General features: G+C 30.2%; 1 protein-coding gene across 4 annotated transcripts in view; it reads right to left on the bottom strand.

Annotated features, from left to right (window-relative positions):
* Nucleotides 1-630: 630 nt before the first annotated feature.
* TECRL (trans-2,3-enoyl-CoA reductase like) overlaps nucleotides 631-20,695 on the bottom strand; it is a 119,267-nt gene continuing 99,202 nt past the window's right edge. The window contains exons 8-12 of one of the 4 annotated variants that reach the window (XM_035293643.3): nucleotides 19,165-19,208; nucleotides 13,858-13,915; nucleotides 5,472-5,557; nucleotides 4,956-5,001; nucleotides 631-1,405 (exon numbers count right to left, since the gene is read on the bottom strand). In XM_035293643.3, the coding sequence (XP_035149534.1) occupies nucleotides 1,389-1,405; nucleotides 4,956-5,001; nucleotides 5,472-5,557; nucleotides 13,858-13,915; nucleotides 19,165-19,208 (251 nt within the window). In that variant the 3' untranslated portion in view covers nucleotides 631-1,388. Of the gene's footprint in view, nucleotides 1,406-2,810; nucleotides 4,113-4,955; nucleotides 5,002-5,471; nucleotides 5,558-13,857; nucleotides 13,916-19,164; nucleotides 19,209-20,695 lie in introns of those variants that run through there. The other 3 variants (XM_002745801.7, XM_008993259.5, XM_078367973.1) reach the window with 3 other exon arrangements.

The raw sequence follows: 20,695 nt of genomic DNA, 5'->3' as shown, positions 1-20,695 counted from the left end.
TAAAAAGATATAAGCAGCACAGACATAATTCCAAATGTCAAAAAGAAATATGGGATGGTTTGAGAAGAGCAAAATCTTCTTGTAATGAGGCTAAAATGTCTCATCATGGGAAAAGTTTCACACTCACAGCTGTCCATTTTATGTCATGTTCAAAGACATGCTTATTATAAAGAATATTTAATTTAAGGTTTAACATAATTAAGTGAGCAAATATGCAATATTTTAATTAAAATTAAACTTGTTTTGTCTCTTAAATAAGCAAACTATCTAAAAAGCAGAGTCTGCTTTGTACCTTTTTCTCCTCTCACTGTTTGCCTCATCTGACCCTCAATCTCATACACAAATCTGCTAGCATATAGAGTATAAATTTTGCATGTGATATGGAAGTATTATAGAACTGTTCTCCAGTTAATATTAGCTTTTAATAGCATCAAATGTGTGCCTTTCACAAAGGGCAAAAACTTCGGCAAACCCTGTATTACTTTTATGAAGATATCAAATATAAACATACCTTACTAAATTAGAAATAAGGTCTATATGTCTCCCTGTAGTAAAAGTATAGTATTTACAATTGGCTAATATTACAATATTTACCTTGACATAACAACCACAGTTGTTAAAAATACAGAATTTTAGAATTTGACAATATATCTTTTATTTATAGGATGAGAGTGTTGACTCTGAGAGAATATGGTATAATGAAACATATTAGGACAGCATATTACTTCAACAAGTAACTATGGTAACAATTTTATTGATAATCTATATAGTGCATTTGTGTATTTTTTTCTGAATTTATGTTTTTTCTTAATGTTTTTCTTGTGAATATGTTCAAATTATGACACCTTCTGTAAATAATTTTCATATTTTATTTTTGATTTCAACTTTTTAATGTTCTTTTTCAACTTTATATTTAAAGGCTCGTTTTTTAATCTCCTTCCCCCACCAAGCACACTGACATGTAAACATAACTGAAATACCTACAACTAACCTATGCAGTGTGGAATGCTGTTCCTGCAGAATACTCCATAAGCTAAAATTAATTTACCTAGATATGTGACAAAAAACCATGAGTATATGAGATTATATAGATTTGTTTTATATTGAGAGAAGTACACATTTTAGCTACCAATGCAAACTTCTTATTTATTTAAATCTTATGTATTAATTTAGATAGTATTAAAGTTCGTAAAGTGTGCACATTTAAACACACAGTCATATGCATATGAATATGTGTATGTACTTAGGTATAGTAACTCCTAAAATCTATAAATGAAGGTTAGGTTTTGAAGGCTGAAAATGTGTACATGGCTGCTGCAGGACTAATCTGAAGCATTAATATTGATATCAAGATGGTGTAAGTTTGTCAGGCTTTTTCTTTTGATGTCTTAGGCAGTGAGACCACCTGTAAATACAAATGAGAAGTACATTTTAAAAGAAACACTCCATAATTAAGGTATGCTTTAACTAAGATATGTCAACCAACAATAAGGGAATAACTGATACGAGAAAAGTAGGATGGAGCAACTGGAATAAGAGAATATAGCACAATAGGAAGAAAAACGACTGTTATATAGGTACCCCATACTTCCTGCCACAACAAAGACCTTCTTCTAGTCTTACAAGAATGTGCAAATTTCCTGGGTTACTATCTGTCAGTATCCAGTTACAAAAACAAAAACTACTCTTAGTTTCAAAAAAGGGATATTTATCACAAGCAGTTGATTACATAACTGCCTTGGGTATACATGATTTAATGCATTGACACTTCCTTTCAAGGTCATTAAATGATATCATACAATTTAGCTGAATAGGTATTAATGAATTTGAATCTTGTTGCTTTTTTCTCCTGAGCTTTTTAATAGTATACATTGGGAATTATAAGTCTTTTAAAGGGGCTTTTTATTATTTCTTAAATGGCCACATTTGTTAGCAATAAACATCCCCTGACCAGTGCATATAGACCTACTTTACCATATATTATCATATATGTATATATTGTCATATATGTATATAATCTAAGAGCATTAATGAGCATATTTTATTACATATGTGTAATCTGAGAACTGAAAATGCTCCACAGGCTAACAAATCCAAAGAATCACAATTTAAAAATGAAGAAATTGAAAACTTCTTTTAATATTTTAAATAATGTGTACTTTGATTTATATAGGCCATCTCTTTCTTAAGTATGTATGTATGCTCATATACAAACACACACACACACACACACACACACACTTTCAGAGAACATAGATATTTAAAGATGTAAAAAAAACAAAAATTTTTACTCTTAATGTCCTCAAATTACCAATGTACTTTCCCTTTGCAAGTGCATAGAATCCATTTGAAATATACATATATGTATGTGTGTGTGTGTGTGTATGTGTGTGTGTGTGTATATATGTGGGTATATACATATACATAAACACAAGTATATAGACACATCTTTTGAAATATATTTCAGAAGATATAAATATAATTTACATATAAAAGTAAACATATATTTCAAATTAAATATTCAGAAATAATTAACAATCATATATAAAAAATATTTTAATTGTAAATTCCAACATGATAGCATACAATGTCTATATAGTTAATAAATAAGATACACAAATTAATAAATATATTTTAATTTTAATACAGATATAATTTTCACAAGGATTCGAACTAATGACATAATAACTATGACACATCTCCCTAACAGATCAAACAATAAAATAATTAAATTATTGTCAACATAATGTGGGATTCAAGTAATTTAAATGTCAATATATTTAAAAATATTTACTTTAGAATTCAGATACTTTTTAAATCAAATTTTATTTTTTAAGTCACATAAGAATTGAACATTTTGGGGAGATACATAATAATGTTTCAATACATATAATTTATAGTGATCAGATCAGAGTAATTAGGGTATCCATGGTTTCAAACAGTTATCATTTCATTGTGTTGGACATAAAATCTCCTTTTAGCTATTTGAAACTATATAGAATATATTACTTTTAACTATAGCCATCCTACAGTGGTATAGAACACCAGAAATTCCTCCGGCCAAGCTGTAACCTTGTATCCTTTAACAAATCTCTTGCTAATCTCCCTTTGACCCTACCTTTCCAATCTGTAGTTTCCTCTGTTCTATGTTTCACTTCTATGATAGCATTTTTTTTAGCTTCTACGTATAAGTGATAACATGCAATGTTTAACTTTCTGTTCCTGGCTTGTTTCACTTAATATATGTCCTCCTGTTCCGTTCATGTTGTCCTGATGACAGGAATTCCGTTTCTATGATTGCATAGTATTCCATAGTTTATATATACCACATTTTCTTTATCCATTCATCTATTGTTGGACTCCTAGGTTGTTTCTATATCTTGACTATTGTGAATAGTGCTGCAGTAAACATAGGGTGCAAATGTCTCTTTAAAACACAAATTTCCTTTGTCCAGTAGTAGTATTGCTGCATCATATGATAGTTCTATTTGTAATTTTTGAAGAAACTTTATACTGTTATCCACAGTGGCTGTGCTAGTTTACATTCCCACCAGCAGTGTTTAAGAGTTCACTTTTTTCTGAATCTTCATCATGTTTAAAATACACTATTGGCCGTATCTAGATCTTCTTTTGAGAAATGTCTATTCAGATTACATTTTCATTTTTAAATCAGATTTGGTTTTTGCAGTGATATTTTAATTGTCTTATGCAAATAGTATTGTGAAGTATTACTGAAGACAATTTTATTTAAGGACCCATCCCATGTATACATATTGAGAGCTGTTCTTAGTTAATTGTATTTGTAATTTTTGCTTTTTATTACCTTGTGTATTACTATAAATTTAGTAAAATTTTATTCTTATTTTTACTTAGTAAAAATACTGTTGCTCATGAATTGTTAGAATATAATAGGTAACTATCCTTAACTAAGTCTTGATTATTGAATTTGCATATTGCCGTTTTCTATAGAAGATAAGTTATTTTTTACAATATAAATGGAATCATTGCTGATTTTCTATGAATATATGAATTGAATTTTCTCAGATAAATCTTATGTTTTTTTTGTGCCCACAAAGACATCTGGATACTCATCAGAAGTGTAAAAATTCCAACTAGAAAAAAAAGAAATAATTATTATTTTTTTCTTGTTTCAATGAAATACATTTATATTAGAAAAAAGGATCAGCACTGTGCTTAACTTTTAAGATGTTTGTCAAATGTTGCATAATTTTCTAAGAATTTCCATTATTCATACCCATTCCCTGTCAATAGCCAATCAATATTGTGTGAATAAGTAAAAACAGAAAATACATTACCAAGTTCAAAATTAATCTACATGTTTTATATATCACTGCCACAAACTACTTCCCAAATAAGGATATATTTTTGTATTTTTACATTTTCAGTAGTAGTTTTCTAGATGCATATAATATTCCTCTGCATGCACATAAACCATATTAATTGTGATTCAAAACTCTTGTACAATATAACAAAACAGATAAAATGAACACAACATATGTCCCCACTACTATAAGAAAATCATGCAATTCAACTTCTTAGTGTGTGTTAAAATACTCAGTATTCAAGATTAACTCTCATACACCCCAACTCTTCCTTTGAAGACAAAACACATACACATGCCTGTGCACATGTACAAAAAAAAAATTTCAAATCAAATATGTTGTTACCAAAACTTCTTCTAAAAAAACCCTCATTACTTAATAAATATATTTGGATTCCAATTCGTAGCTTGGATTAAGCAACAATTATACAGAGATAAAGAGCCAATAATACTTCAATATTTTTTAAAACTGCTAAAAATCAAAATCAAAAGGAAGCTATAAAATCCTTTTGCAAACATGCTATACTTTAGTATTACCATAACTTTTTATCAGAAGCCATTTCTCCTAGAAATGCATTTATTTTGATTAATTGTCAGTAAATCTAGGTCTTACCTGGCAGTGTTTGTGTCATGACTGTGAAACTAATCCATGATCCAATCTGTTATATTAAAACTTAAATTAGCACATACATAACTGTAATCTAGTGATTTGTTCACTTGTGGCATTTAATAGGTAATTGTAAGGTTTAAAATATTAGAAAACCTATAGTTAGGAATACATTTTCAAAAAAATTAATTTCTACATATCATAAAGTCAAGCAATCTCATAAAATGGAATCATGTTCATAAGAAAATAAAAGACATTGTTAAACAGTTGATAAAAATGAAACTCCTAAAATATCTCGACATTTTATATGAAGATTTTAAAATACTCTTTAAATACAGATTAACTTATGCAGAAATATTCTTGTTTCTGCAGAGAAAATTGTTATTAAAATGTTCGATTTTCCTATACCAGAATCTATAGATAAGATCTCAATTCTTGTATATATTAATTTATAATACATGTAGCTACATAAGTACATGCATATAGTACATCATAAATAGAATTCAAGTATTTATAACATACCTCATAGGTGTAGTTAGGACATGAAACCAAGAAAAACATCCATGTGAAGGGGTTATAATTTGGACTTGGGAAACAGGCATTGTTTCCTTTTGCAAAGGAAAGTAAAATGTCAATGATGCTACATATTGCAAATCTGATCATATGCTTATTATATAATACTAAATTCTCCAAAACAACTATGTACCACATGAAATGTCATCACAGATTTATAGCAATCTATTCCACAAATTACTCAGAAGAGACCCAGTTTTAAATGTTATAAACTTTTGAGTCAAATAAAATAGCTGTCATTGTCACATCATGTCTATAGCTATGTTGCCATAACATTGCAGAATATATAGGTATAATCAATTCTTTGAGATCTTAAATACATATAAATTATTTTTATATTATAATAGTTGAAATAGTACTACATACTGAAATTATAAAGTGTTTTAACATTTTCCCACCTCTTCACATTTCTCTTTACTATTGGCAATGTATTTGTTTGAGTTTATTAAATACCTCAAGATTTCCTATATCTAATTGGTGAAAATCATAAGGAACTTTATAACGATGTAATTTATAAGATAAAAGTATGCAAACCTCTCATAGAAGGATTACACTGAATATCAGTATAATTAATATTCTGAAATATCACATTTCTGTTCAACAATCAGGATTGATTTTTACATCTCTTATTATTCTTCATATATTGTCATTTTATTTTTGTTAGTTATTTTTCGCTTTTCAATTTTTTTTAAAGAAACATTTTAGATAACAAATTTTTAATGATTTCAAGTGGAACTTTGGAGGTATGACATTTGTAAAGTAAATATGAATTATAAAATTATGTTTTATTCTCCATAGCAAGATGTATTTAGATAACAAATCAGCTAATCTCTTTTACTTATAACTCTAAAGTCATAATAAAATGTTGGTGTGTTGTTTTCAAAATTGTAACAATTTCTGAAATAGCAAAGTTAAAAATTATGCTAAGTATTGTGCAGTTTTTACAGACTGTTCATAAAAATAAATAGGTATTTTGATATTACTGATTTTTACAGCATTTATGTAGACATCTTTGTGTAATGTTTGTATATTAATCAAAAGAAAGATAATTAAGGATTCTACTCAAGTTATAGTCATTGAATTTCAGAGGTAGAAGGTTCTGGAAATAGTCTGCTTTAAAGCCTGTAGTTTATTACTGTTCAGCCCCTAGAGGTGTGGAATGATCAAGGGTCTACAAATCTAAATTTTTTCCAGATGTAGTTTGTAAATTAAATAATGGAAATGTCTTATATCACAGAAAAATATATGTATATTGTTTCAAGTGTACATAGTTGCTGTTAACTGTATTAATAAATAAGTTTAGGAGCTACTAATTCAATACATTCTTCATAAATGTTATCTCAACTATAGTATATTATAATAGAACCTCTATTAAATTAATGTTAGGAGGATTTTTACATTAAAATGCTGCACCACCATATTTTTCTTCAGGCATCTAAGGTTTATTCTGCTGCTTCAGGGCCTGCTGATGGCAGAAAATCTTCAACTCTCAGCACTCCCTATAGTCGGAAGCAACTTCACCCAAGGTCACACTCACTGTTTGGTTTAGCCTTAATAGAGTATTTGATCAATATTGAAAATTGATTAACTCAATTCAGGAAAACAGATTTTTTTCTCCCAGTTTTAGAATGTCCCATGCAATCATTGGAGACTTTTTGAGACTATATTGCTCTCATTTTTCTAGTTAAATATGATTTATTTCTTCTATCCATAAAACTGTTCCTTCATAGTCGTCTTGAATGTTAATCTCCATCCTAGCATCTGCATTTCAGAAAACCTAACTTACATAATTGGGACCAGGAATGGCCCCAAAAGCAGATGATGGAATGGTATTTTAGAGTTGAATGACTTACCAAAGGCCTGCAATGTGTACTTTATAACTGATGGTAGGGGCAGGCAGATAGCTTCTGGCACAAGGTAGCAATCCAAGTGTAAAAGCTTTTTACTACTGGTGTATTGTTATGTTATAGTGGTTGAAAACAATATTCTATCTGGTCTAATATTACAAGTGGGATTGAATGGCTACACAAAGACGTCTAAAACAAACTGATCATTGACAGTTAAAAGCCAGTTGTGAAAGTTACAGGCCCACCTTGACAGTATGCAAAGAAGCTTGGAGAGGTCAGAGAAAGCTAAGGAATATGTCCAGGTATTAATTTCAAAAGTAGTCAACTCTAAATAATATACAACTCCAATCCAATGCTGACTGATGCTAAGTCAAATATATTTTTTTTAACCACCAAATCTTGGAATGTCTAGGTTTTCATAAACACCTAGAGCCTGCAGAGGTGGCTCACCCTTTTTTATGAAAGTTGAGCACACCCTTCCTTAGAGCAATACAGAAGACACTACACTTCAAGAAAACCCCTTTGAATGCCTCTATCTTTTCTTCTAGCCATTACAATTAGGGTTATATCCCAATATAAATTACCTGAGGTTGTTCTGGATCTGATATAGAACAAAAAAGATAATGCCTCAAAGGAGCTGCAGAAATTAGCCAGCATGAACCAACAAATTATAGGAGAATACACATGGGATTGGAATCTGAGTGTGCTTGAAAAGAGGGGAAAAGTATAAAATTGAATAAAGGTTTGTTTGTTTTAGGAGCACTCTCCTGGAATATAGGATTAAATATCCTGCTAATATTGTACAAACACAAAACTAATATGTGCCTGGAAGTATGAACAAAGCAATGGCCCACAATAGCCAAAGAAGAAATGTTAGAATTTCCATGGCAGGTTGGGAAAGAAGGTGCTAAGTGCCTTAGATAAATAGGAATCCTAGAGCAGATCGTCTATACATGCATGAAAATAGAGGACTTCATTCTATACAAGGAATTTTTGCCCCATTTTGTGTTATCATGTTTTTTCTCATGCTCATGGGTGAGCCAATAGGATATACCACTTTTCAATAATATAGGGAATGTAGTAGTGAAAGGGACATCATAGTACTAAGATTCATGTTGGCTGTTTGCTGCTTCAGGCTTACAGTCAATGAAGTCATCTAGAACTGAGATAACTAGTAGTGAATGGAATTAAAGGACCCCTCCTCACACCACTTTCTAGAAAATCTAGGCAACTCCAATTACAGCACTTAATTTTTCATGAGCCAAAATTAGTGGCCAGTTCATAGGAGGCTTGATCTACAGAAATTTATGTTTGGCTTATAGAACGTGATGTCCCTAGAAGCTAGATAGTTGGATATCCAACAATGTTATTAATAAATTTGAACAAAATAAATATAGATGAATAGTTAAGAGACTTAAAACAGCTGATGCAATATCAAATCTGGTATTCCTTTCCCAGTATTGGAATGTGAATTAGTTCTAAGTCTCCAAACTCACTGATGGAATAGTCTGGGAGGAAAGACACTGGGAGGAAACACATGGTAACACCAAAACAAATGCACATGATAATGATTTCAGTGATCTTCACTAAAAGAACTTCATTGATTCAGGGAACTATATACTAGAAAACGTGGGATTTTTACATTTTAAGTACTGTTAGACAACCTGGGTTCACAAACGTGGTAATTTCTCTAGACTATAAATAATGATTAGAATATATATATATTCTTATATATATTCCCATAAATTTATATATATTCCCATATATATGTATATATATTCCCATATATATGTGTGTACATATATGTATATATATATATGTGTATATATATATATGTGTATATATATATATGTGTGTATATATATATATATATATATATATACTCTGTAGTTTGTACAATGTCTATATTAGCTGAAGCTTTCTTTCAACTGTCAGACCCTCTGAGAAAACGACCTTGACTAAGAGAACTGCCTTACAAGGTCTTTCTCTTTCCCAGGTAGACTAACATCCAATTAGCCGTCTCTAGTCATTCCAACTCATAAGAACTCTACAGTGTTATTCTAGCTTCAGATGCCCGATAGAGTTGACTGAGGCCATTCTTGTGATTACATCACAGCTCAACTTCCCCTTTGGCATAATTCTCCTTCCTTGTCTCTTTTCAAAATTCCTAATAACCCTCTTTTAGATCAGTTTCTGCCACCTGGAAACATGACTCATGACACTTTGTACAATTGATATTAAATGGTTCAATTCTAGATATAACCCATGCCTAAAGCATAGCTAATAGATATCACAATACTTCAATTAATATGTAAGGAAGACAATAAAAATTCAAGAGTAAGAGATGCTAATTTAGAGCTGACACAGGAACTGATAAAGATTTTATGTAAGGAAAAATAATGCATTGAACATGTAGCTATTTAGAATTCATAATCAGAAGATGAAAGTTCACTCTGAGAAAAGATCTGGGACCTGATATATTAGAACACCGGATAGGGACAAATTGAATAAAATTATCTGAAAGCAGCTGAGGCCAGAGGTTGCCATCCTGGTAGACAATGTTTCCAAGAAATAAAATGATGCTATGAGAAGTTTGCTCAGAGTGGAAAGGTATGTGGAAGCTTAGAAGGGAAAAGAAAGAAGGAAACAAGTTCTGAGATGCAAGGAATTTAGAAAACAAGGGTGTTAGAGGATCAGAAGACACAATGAAAACCTCCTCTGTTTCCGGAACAAACTTTTTTTTTTTTAGAGGTTTCAGTAACCTCATATGTAAAAAACTGTGTTATTTTTCTTCAATTCACACATTTAATAATAAATTAAATTAAATAAATAAAATAAATAAAAAATTAAATAATAAATGTAAACCAATGATATTTTTGCATGAATGAACTAGAAAGTGTTTTTGCTTGCAGACAAAAACTAACCCTCTTCAAGGAAAACAAAACAAAAGGTACAGAACACACACACACACACACACACACACACACACACACACACAATTACCAAATAATGTAACCATTAAGAAATCCCCAAACTGAAAACAGATATGAAAAAAGCAAGAAGATATAATATAAAATAAGAGTTGATTGTACTCAAGAAATTGTGGACAAAGAAGAAACTATCTGAGTAATATGAAATACATTTTTCATTTGCTTAAGGATGTAATATTCAACAGAATAGAGTCTACTAAGCAGATAAAAAGAATAGCCAAAAAAGAAAAGAGCCAAAGAGAGTCAAAGAGAAAGTGACAGAGAAGCTAGAGGCAGAAAAAGGAACATAGGTACAGTGTATCCCCCTCACACTCTGTAATGTAATAAAACTGATTTTAAAATTGTAATTTGAGGAAATTTTCTAGAACTAAAATAAGACATGGATTAACCTACTAGAAGAGCACCTCATGACCCTGGGGAAATTGGTTGGGAATTACCAACCTTTAGACACTCCCTAAAAATTTGTAGACTTTCATAATAAAGAAAAAGCCACCTAGGCCTTGTAGCAAAAAAAACATCATTTAACAAAAGAGAGAGAACTAGGTTCGCATCTGATTCTGCAAGAGCAATATACAAAGCAAGATAAAGAGTGGAGTAAACACTAAAAAGGGGGGTGGTTTTCTTACATGAACAATTTCAAAATTACTGGATGATTTAAAATTTTCATTTTCAAATGATAATACCATATTCCAAATAAATGAAGAAGTTTAAGTTTATTATATTGCTAGCCAGCCAGATAAGACTAAAATTTTTGATATTTATAACTTTGGCAATGCTAGTATTTTATTAGATTATACTGTGTTTTGCTTTTCCACTAAAAAAAAATTAGACTCTCAGATATTTTTCATTTGTGGTTCATATGCATCCAAAGAAAATTCAATGTACCTATGAATTTGGATTGGATAAAATGGCACTCAATCTCTTAATAAAATGTGGGCTTCACTCCATTGCAAATGAGGACCACAAACTACAACAGCATTGGCCTTGCATGAATTTTTTTTTTAACCAAGATAAAGCACAAATATTTTTAAGTCACAGTATACTTCATTTTAAATCTCCATAATTTATTATCAGTACTCAAAATGTTGAGTACTCATCAAAATGTTATGTAATGTTGCGATAACAAACATATGCTTTTATTATAGTTTTTTATATATTCACAATTATTCTAATATAAGAATTTTCCTTTGTCATTATACATATTTTACTTCATGTAACAATTATTCTGAAAAATGTTTTATATGTTTCACTAACCTACCAGAAGTGTGGAAGGCAAGAAAATGTTAAGAAATTTAGGCTGTTGTTAAAACATAATTGAAGAGTCAAATATGCCTTTATATTTTCATTTGAAATGTTAACAAGTAGACTAAATGTTTATCATTTCTATTTGAATTTATAATTAAATCATGTATTATATAAGGTAAGCAGTTGGGAATCACTACATATAAATGAGTCTAAATGAGACGATTGACTTACCACAAATATCTTTAAATAATGGAGACACTGTGAACTTTTTCAAATATATAGGTGAGTGTAAAAGTAAGAGGTTATAGCACTGCTGGAATTTGTCATTTGATATTGGAACACCTTCTTAAATAAACATGGTTATGTTATACATCATTTTAATGCGCATTTCTTACTTTATGTTTTTTTTTTTTTGCCAAGGACGTATTACGTGCTGATATTTTATATTTATTCTTTGTATACGGAAATGATGTCAGACAAAAAGCAAATCCAAGCGATTTTCTTAATCGAGTTCAAAATGGGTGATGAGCTGGGTGCAGTGGCTCATGCCTGTAATCTCAGCAATTTGGAAGCCGAGGCCGGTGGATCACCTGAGGTTAGAAGTTTGTTACAAGCCTGGCCAGCATGAAGAAACACTATTTCTACTAAAAATACAAAGTTAGCAGGGTGGTGTGCGCAGTGAGCCAAGATCCTGCCATTGAACACCAGCCTGGGCTAAAAGAGTGAAGCACCATCTCAATAATAATAATAATAATATAAAATGGGTCAGGAAGAAGTGGAGACAGCTCACAACATCAACAACACATTTGGCCCAGGAACTACTAAGGAACGCACGGTGCACTGGTGATTCAAGAAGTTTTGTGAAAGCCTTGAAGGTGAGGAGCTAGTGACTGGTCATCAGAAGTTGACAATGACCAATTGAGATGAATCATCAAAGCTGATCCTCTTACAATTACACAATAAGTTGCTAAATAACTCAACATCAACCATTCTACATTACTTTGGCATGTGAAGAAAATTGGAAAGGTGAAAAATCTCAATAAGTCAGGTCCTCATAAGCTGATCAAAAATATTTAAAAAATCATTCTGAAGTGTTGTCTTATTCAATTCAATAACAATGAATCATGTCTTGATTCGATTGTAACGTGCAACAAAAGTGGATTTTATATAACTAGTGATGATCAGCTCAGTGGTTGGACTGAGAAGAAGCTCCAAAGCACTTTCCAAAGCCAAACTTGCACCAAAAAAAAAGATCATGGTCACTGTTTAGTGGTCTGATCCACAACTGCTTTCTGAATCCCGACAAAATCATTACATCTGCAAAGTATGTTCAGCAAATCAATGAGATGCATTGAAAACTGCAAAGTCTGTAGCCAGCATTGATCCACAGAAAGGACCCAATTCTTCTCTATGCCAAGGTCTGATCACACATCAACAACAAAAATTTTAAAATTTTAAGGAATTGGGCCACGATGTTTTGCCCCATCCACCATATTCACCTGACCTCTCACCAACTGACTACCCCTTCTTCAAGCATCTGGACAACTTTTTGCAGGGATATTGCTTCCACAATTAGCAAGATGCAGAAAATGCTTCCAAGTGTTTGTTGAATCCTGAAGCATGGACTATTATGCTACAGGAATAAAAAAAATTCTCATTGGCAAAAATATGATTATAATTGTTTCTATTTTGATTAATAAATGTGTGTTTGAGACTAGTTACAATGATGTAAAGTTTGTGGTCCAAAACTGCAATTACTTTTGCACTAACCTAAATATAGTACTAAGTTTGAAATGTTCTCCCAAGCATTGATACTTCAGTGCCATTGTGTTTTTCAACGAAAGATTACTCTCATTACAAAAAATTTAAAATCACTTGAAATAGTGGGACTATATCAAGCATTGTGCAAACGAGATCAATATTGAGAGTTTAGCAATTTGGGTATTCAAGTGATTTTATACTGCTTTAGTTTTTATTCATTAGTTCATTTATTTACATATTTAAGTGAGATTTTTGATTATTGTTTAGTCTATATGAGGAGGATGATTGTGTGCAGGCGCACTTTCTTTTAGATAAATAATTATTAGAGAATATGATTTGGTTCAAATATTTGGAAAAGTTAGGCATAAAAGGGAAAATGTGGAATACATATTTCCAACTATTAAAATTTTTATTTTCAAAGATTTTTGAAGGTTATAAAAATATTTACTAACATAATTCACTCTAAAGAAAAGAAAAGAAAAAAGTACTAACCTGTGTGATTGGGATGAGACAGCATTACATTGATGAAATGATTCCCAGCTTCACACATCTGCAAAACATTTTAAACATTTTCAGTGTTATATACCTTTCTGCCTATTTAAAAAACAAAACACATTCTACAGATACACAAAATATATGTAAAACATTAATCACAAAGATTCAAAAGACATATATTTTATTCTAAATAGAAAGATAAGCTTTTCTTATTATTATAACAATGAAAAAAGCTGTTGCTGGCATATAGTGAATAAAATAATTAGTCACAACGAGTTAAAAATTCTGAAGATATTTTGCACACTGTTTAATAATTAGATCTAAACTGTCTTGTTGATCAGCTTTGTACTTGTTACTATGGGGAGATTTTCAGCCCGTAAAGAGACAACTCTTGCTGAAGACAAATTTGGCATAGGTTTATGTTAATCTCTGTTTATTAATAGCAAAAATCTTTCTAGTGAATGGTGATTGTTTGATATCCAGCTGGCATCAACTCAGTTTAGAAAACCTATTGTGAGCAGTGCTACCACACAAAGAAAACTGCTGCTTATCTGTCATCATGACCTCTTGATTATATGCACTCTACTAGTTGATGCTGTTAATAGGCCACTATGTCCCTCCAAGATCAAAGGCTTACCATCATCGTCTGAGACTCATAATATTCTCAGTTTGCAACATGGCTCCTGTGAGGGTAAGACCCTTCCTTTGTCTGCCATATAGACCTTATCTAATTTAACACCAAGTATTAAATCAGGTATGTTATATATGGCAGACACAACACAAAGGAAGGTAAGACCCTTCCTTTGTCTGCCATATGTACCTTATCTGATCAAAGGCTTACCACCATCTGAGACTAATAATGTTCTCGGTTTGCAACATGTGTCCTGTGAGGGTAACACCCTTGCTTTGTCTGCCATATATGCCCTGATACTGATACCTGAGTATGTTTTTCAAAATCTTTCCTGTTTAGAGTCATTAAGCTTTTACTATATCCCGAAAGTTGAGTGCCCATTAAACTCAGTACCTTTAACGTTGTTAATCTCATATATTATAGCTGATTTTGTTCTTTTCAACCATTTCTGTATGCATTTTTTCACATATAATAATAGTTCTACGGACTTTAATTTCTGGATGTTTCACAGACTGTGTCATATAATTCAATGCTTTCTAAATTTTAGGGAAAAATATATTGAAAGGGAAAATTTAAATCAATTTTCATCATCCAGAACTCTTATGTAAAAATGCTGCTTAAAATAAAAATGTGGCACATATATACCATAAAATACTATGCAGCCATAAAAAAAGAAGTTCATGTCCTTTGCAGAGCCATGGATGAATCTAGAAATCATCATTCTCAGTGAACTGACACAAAAACAGAAAACCAGACACCGCATGTCTTCACTAATAGGTTGGTGAAGAACAATGAGAAAACCTCAGAGGGAAGATAACAACACTCACTGGGCTAGGTCGGGGGGTGGAAGGGAGGGGAGGGGAGGGAGAGTGGAGAGGTGGGGAGGATGGGAAAGGATAACACCGGAAGAAATGCCTGATGTAGGCAACAGGACTTGGAGGGGGAGCGGAATGGAGACAGCATGCAGGATGTGCACATGTACCCCAGAGCCCAAAGTACAATAAAGTAAATAAATAAATAAATAAATAAATAAATAAAATAACTTCAATAAATTAATTCACTTAGGACACAATGTAAGCAAATATACCAAATAAAAAATCAATACTTAAAAATCCAGAAAACAATACAAATACAAATTTCGTACCAACATAAATGCACAAAATATAGAAAAGGATTTGGTTTCTTAAATTATCTTTAAGGAGGCAAAGTGGAATTTTAAATTTTCAGGTAATACTTTTTGGAAGTTTTATATGTGAATGTGGGTAAGTATAAGGGCTTTCAATTGCATGAACCTGTGTTCATATGCCACATGTTTCATTTACTAGGTATGAGAGATTAAGTGAATTCCACATTTGGAATTTCATTTCTTCACCTAAATGCAAATGTTAACTTCTGTCTTTAGAGAATTTATAATGATTGAATGAAGTCAAGTACCTTGTACATCATGTTTACCCAATAAAATTATTGTGATAATTTTAGTTACCAATTTAATCAATAAAACCTTCTCCAGATTATCCTACACTAATCTCACTTCTCTAGACTTTATTTCCACAAATTGTCGGCACTACAAAACCCATAATTACTAAACTAATGGTTCATTACATTTGTTTGGTCTTCCTATCTTTTGTACGTCTTTCAACGTAGACAGCTTGTCATATTTATTTTTCATCACTTACTGTGCCAAAGACAAAAAAATGAATATATTACAAAATATTTATTAAAAATCAAGTTAACTTACCAAAATTTGTGAAAAAGTATAGTTTAGAAATTGTATTTTGATGAAACATTTGTTCTGAGATTATTAATATTTTTATGCTTATTCAACCATCAAAATGTTTTCCTCCTGGTTATTTATCACAAAACTAAATATTGAGATATCAATTGTTTAACCAAATAATGAGTCATGAAGAAAACAGCATGTAGGTTTTAGACACTGGATAGATTTGTAATAATAAGAAATTCATCAGTAGATGAACCTGCCCCTAAAAAATATATATATACTAAAATTACAAAATGTATTCACAATATTTACATGAGACAAACAAGATTGCACCTAAAATTTGTGTGGAAAGTTATTCTGATGTCTTTATAAATTTTCCTGTATTTGATTCTCCTTAATTTTTGCTGTAGATTTGTGATATCTGAACATATTTGAAGGCTCAAACTTGTGTTGAAAGTTAGAAAGAATTTCAATCAATAAGATTGATCTACTAATTTTTCCTTTGTTTATTCTGTGCAATACGGATTGTATTATCTCCTGTTAATTTATATTACAATAAAAAAGTATGTAGTAGACTATAATTTACAAAGCATTGGACTTGACATATGTTGATTATTTTTTCCAAACCGTTTGTACATATAGTACTTGTAATAACTTTCAAAAGCACATGCACATATATTGTGTTATTATACATTGAATGATAGACTTTAAATTGCTTACAATGAATAGCAGGCCTCTCCATGTTTAAATGAAAGCTCAATCAACTAATTCATTGTTATTATTAGGTCTTATAATCGATTCAGCTTTCTAACACTAATAGCTAAATATCATATATTATTTTTGAAAGTTAAATATGTTTTAACAATAAACATGATGAAGAAATTTTAGGACTAACAGGTTTTCTCAATTTCTCATGACAATTTACATGTGTAAGAGAGTGACAGTGGACCTTCTATCTTATTTCTAAACTTTGCTTTCCTACGAAATATAACTACATTAAATATTTTCATTTTAAATAAGGTTTTCACAAATACTTAGTATCAGACTATCTATAACTAAAAGCACAGGTTTTAATTATATTACTTTCAATTTTGAAAAATATTTAAATCTATCGATTATAGAAATATAAAATATATCAAATTGTTAAATCTATAACTGAAATAAAAAATGCTTGTTATGTGCTTAAATGTGGAATTAAAGTTATCATACTTACCTACTTCAGGTAACAGACATAGTCTATTCTATCATCTATCAGTATTTAGTAACTGATAGTAATTTAGTAACCTGGGCTTTCTTAATTTTTGCCTGGGGACTGTATGAAATACACTTGATTATTAAAGTGATATGTGGACCGGAAAAAACAGTAGCTTAATAAGAAGGCAGAATTTTTAAGTCTCTGGGGAATAAAAAGCATAATGGCAACCTATTAGAATTTTGCTTATGTCTAATTATGCCTTTTAACTTTGTAAAAAAAATATTACAACATGTTTATAATAATGTAACTTTTTAGTAAAGCACATGTTTGAGAAGAGAGAATAAATACATACATACATAGCCATACTATACTTGAGAAAAGGTAAAAAATTAAAAAAATTATATAAAAAAGAAATTGCCTTAATTACAGAGAAAAAAATATAATCATCAATTTTTTGAAAACGTGGACATCATAAAGAGAAGAAAAATCAGAAAAAAAATTATCTGATATTAATATAAAATATACTGAAATTACTACCAAATAGGTGGTTATTATTTTATCTATGAATTCATTCTTCTCTTCGCTCAGCTTTACTGAATAATGTAAGAATATTAGACTTTAAAAAAAAAGAATATTAGACTTAATACAACAGGGGTTAACACTAACGCTGTTACAACACATGAACCATAGAATTGCTCTCCCTTAACAATATGCACAATTGAAAATTACACTTCTGTGATATATTTTCAATATATTTCTGAAGAAATTCCAAATACATAAATTATCTGTGCCATTTATTCAAACAAGTAATGAGTTCCTGCTACACCAAGACAAAAACAAGATTTATTTTCTTCAAAGCAAATGCACTGGAGGACCTTTTTACCTAAACTACTAACTAAAAATATGTAGAGAGAGAGATAGCAAGAGAGGGTCATGTGAGAGCTCCTTACAAATCATGGTGGGTGATTTATGACCTGTATAAAATAGTTAGAAATAAGCTGTTAAATACAAACTTGGCAAGAAATATGAACTTGTATATGAATCTTGGGAGTTAACTGAATTATCAAGGACAAGAATGAAAGAAATATAAACACAGAATGAAAGCAAGGAGTTACAGAGCTTATAAAAACTAAAAAAGAAATGAAGTGTCAAATGAAATAATTAATGCATTTTAGAAATAATCAAGAATCTTGTGTATGATAATCAGGTTGATTTTCATACAATTCAATGTATGTAAATGTTTATTTACATAGAACAATCTAAAGAAATTGATTTGGAACAGTATAGAAAGAGCCAGGTTTTATTAAAAAAAGCTAAAGGCTGTGTTCTTCTTGAATTAAATTAACAATTATGCCAAAGTGTTTTTGGGGTGTTTATCTGTAAAATTTGCAAATAAATGTTTGCTCTTGGAAGTTTATAGGTTGGTAAATGTGCATACAGTAGGAAGAATCACTGAGTCTATATTTTTCAAATATTCATTGTATTTCAAATAATTCTAATCAACCTCTAGAGATGACTACAACATTTTGATTTTTCTAAATTTAGAGAGCTAAAGACTAGATTATAGTAAGTCATTATATTTACTTTATTTTTTATCATTATGTACATTGTAGAAGTATATATCATACTCTGGTTTCTCTTCAGATCGCAGAAATATATATCATATTTTCTACATGGCAAATACTCAATACCATTTGTTTTTCTTCTTCATAGAACCAAAATTATAGCATGAATAGCAAAAATATATATGATACATACCAGAAAATTGATAGCAGATACTGTGATTTGCCTGTTTCCAAATGCTAGAGAGTAGAAAAAGAATATGTCATGCATATACTCATAGTTTGGGTTGTCAGATATGTAGACATAACTCAGGCAGCAATTACTGGATATAACTTTTCTACAATCAATGGAACTCTCTAGTATGTAATTCAACTTTTTGGATGATACTTTTGCTATCTAAAATGTTCATTTTTTTCCACTTGTACTTTTTTAGTAATACAATGTTATTTAAATTACAGATGAAATATATTATTAATTTGTATTATTAAACTCTTTGAAGGCAGATTTAGTCTTTGTCCCAATTTACAAGCACATTTAAGTATGGCCAAGTATATAATGACACCACAAAATCACTCTCATTTTTAATGTTTAACAATAAAAGGAAAATTGCTAATTATAGTCATTTTTCTGCCTTCATGTTTTGTAATAAGTGGAATTAAAAGTATATTTTATTATAACAAATATATGATGTATTACTTTTCCTACCTTAAAGAAAGATATAGGTTAAGTTATAGAGAGCAGAGAAAGAGTAATGTACAAAGCAGCATTTAAATCAGTGTTCTAAAGGAAGGGTTGCTCATAGTGAAAAGTTAAAATATTCAAATAATAATAATAAAATAATTTGACAAACTCATCTTACGTATGAATAGTTGTATTTCTTTCTTTTTGATATATGTATGAGAACATGTAATAGTATTTATATAAACATATTTACATATACACATGATAATATTATCCCTCATTTTAACACTTGCATTTATCACTTAATAATATATTTAAAGATTTTCTAATACTGTGAAACACTCATTGTCATAACTGTAATTAAATCTTCCTAATAATGCATGATGTGGCTATAGAATTGCTGCAAAGGTCATTTAAATTTTACGTGTGATATATAATAGTGCTTTAAACATCTTTATGTATAAATTTATTTAGTAAATCTCTTATTAAATTCTGTTTTCTTAAGCTAGAAACTCAAACGTATAGTTAGAGGTATATAGGTATTTTGCATAGACATATATTCACAGAATATATATACAAGCCATGTGTGCATGAATTGGAAGTTTTGTTTTCATAAAGTTCATATCTAATAGTAAAATAAAATATATTGACGGAGAATACTTGGGAAACAGAAAAAATTGGTAAGGGAAAAGAGAATGAATTAAAATCTCATGAACCATAAAAAAAACAATGAATATTATGATTTTCCCTTTGACATATTTATATAAGTTGCACATTTTCACAATATTTGATGCAACAATTTTATAACTTATTTTTCTCTTAACATAATGTTATACATATTTTGTCACATAATTAAACATTCTGCTCTTGCCAAATCACAATTGGTTGATATGCATGTGTCTCAGCCATAATTCTTTAATTTATACCTATTATTCAATGTAACTTTACTCATTCAACTAGTTATCAAGAGTTCATGTGATGAGAGGCACTGAACTATGTGCTTGTGATAAAGTACAGACAAAGCCAGAGGCAATCTTAAGTGAAC

This window comes from Callithrix jacchus, chromosome 3 (genome assembly GCF_049354715.1).
Source record: "Callithrix jacchus isolate 240 chromosome 3, calJac240_pri, whole genome shotgun sequence".
NCBI classification, from domain to species: domain Eukaryota; kingdom Metazoa; phylum Chordata; class Mammalia; order Primates; family Cebidae; genus Callithrix; species Callithrix jacchus.
The sequence above is the reverse complement of the archived record's forward strand: the minus strand, read 5'-3'. Positions and strand labels throughout refer to the sequence as shown.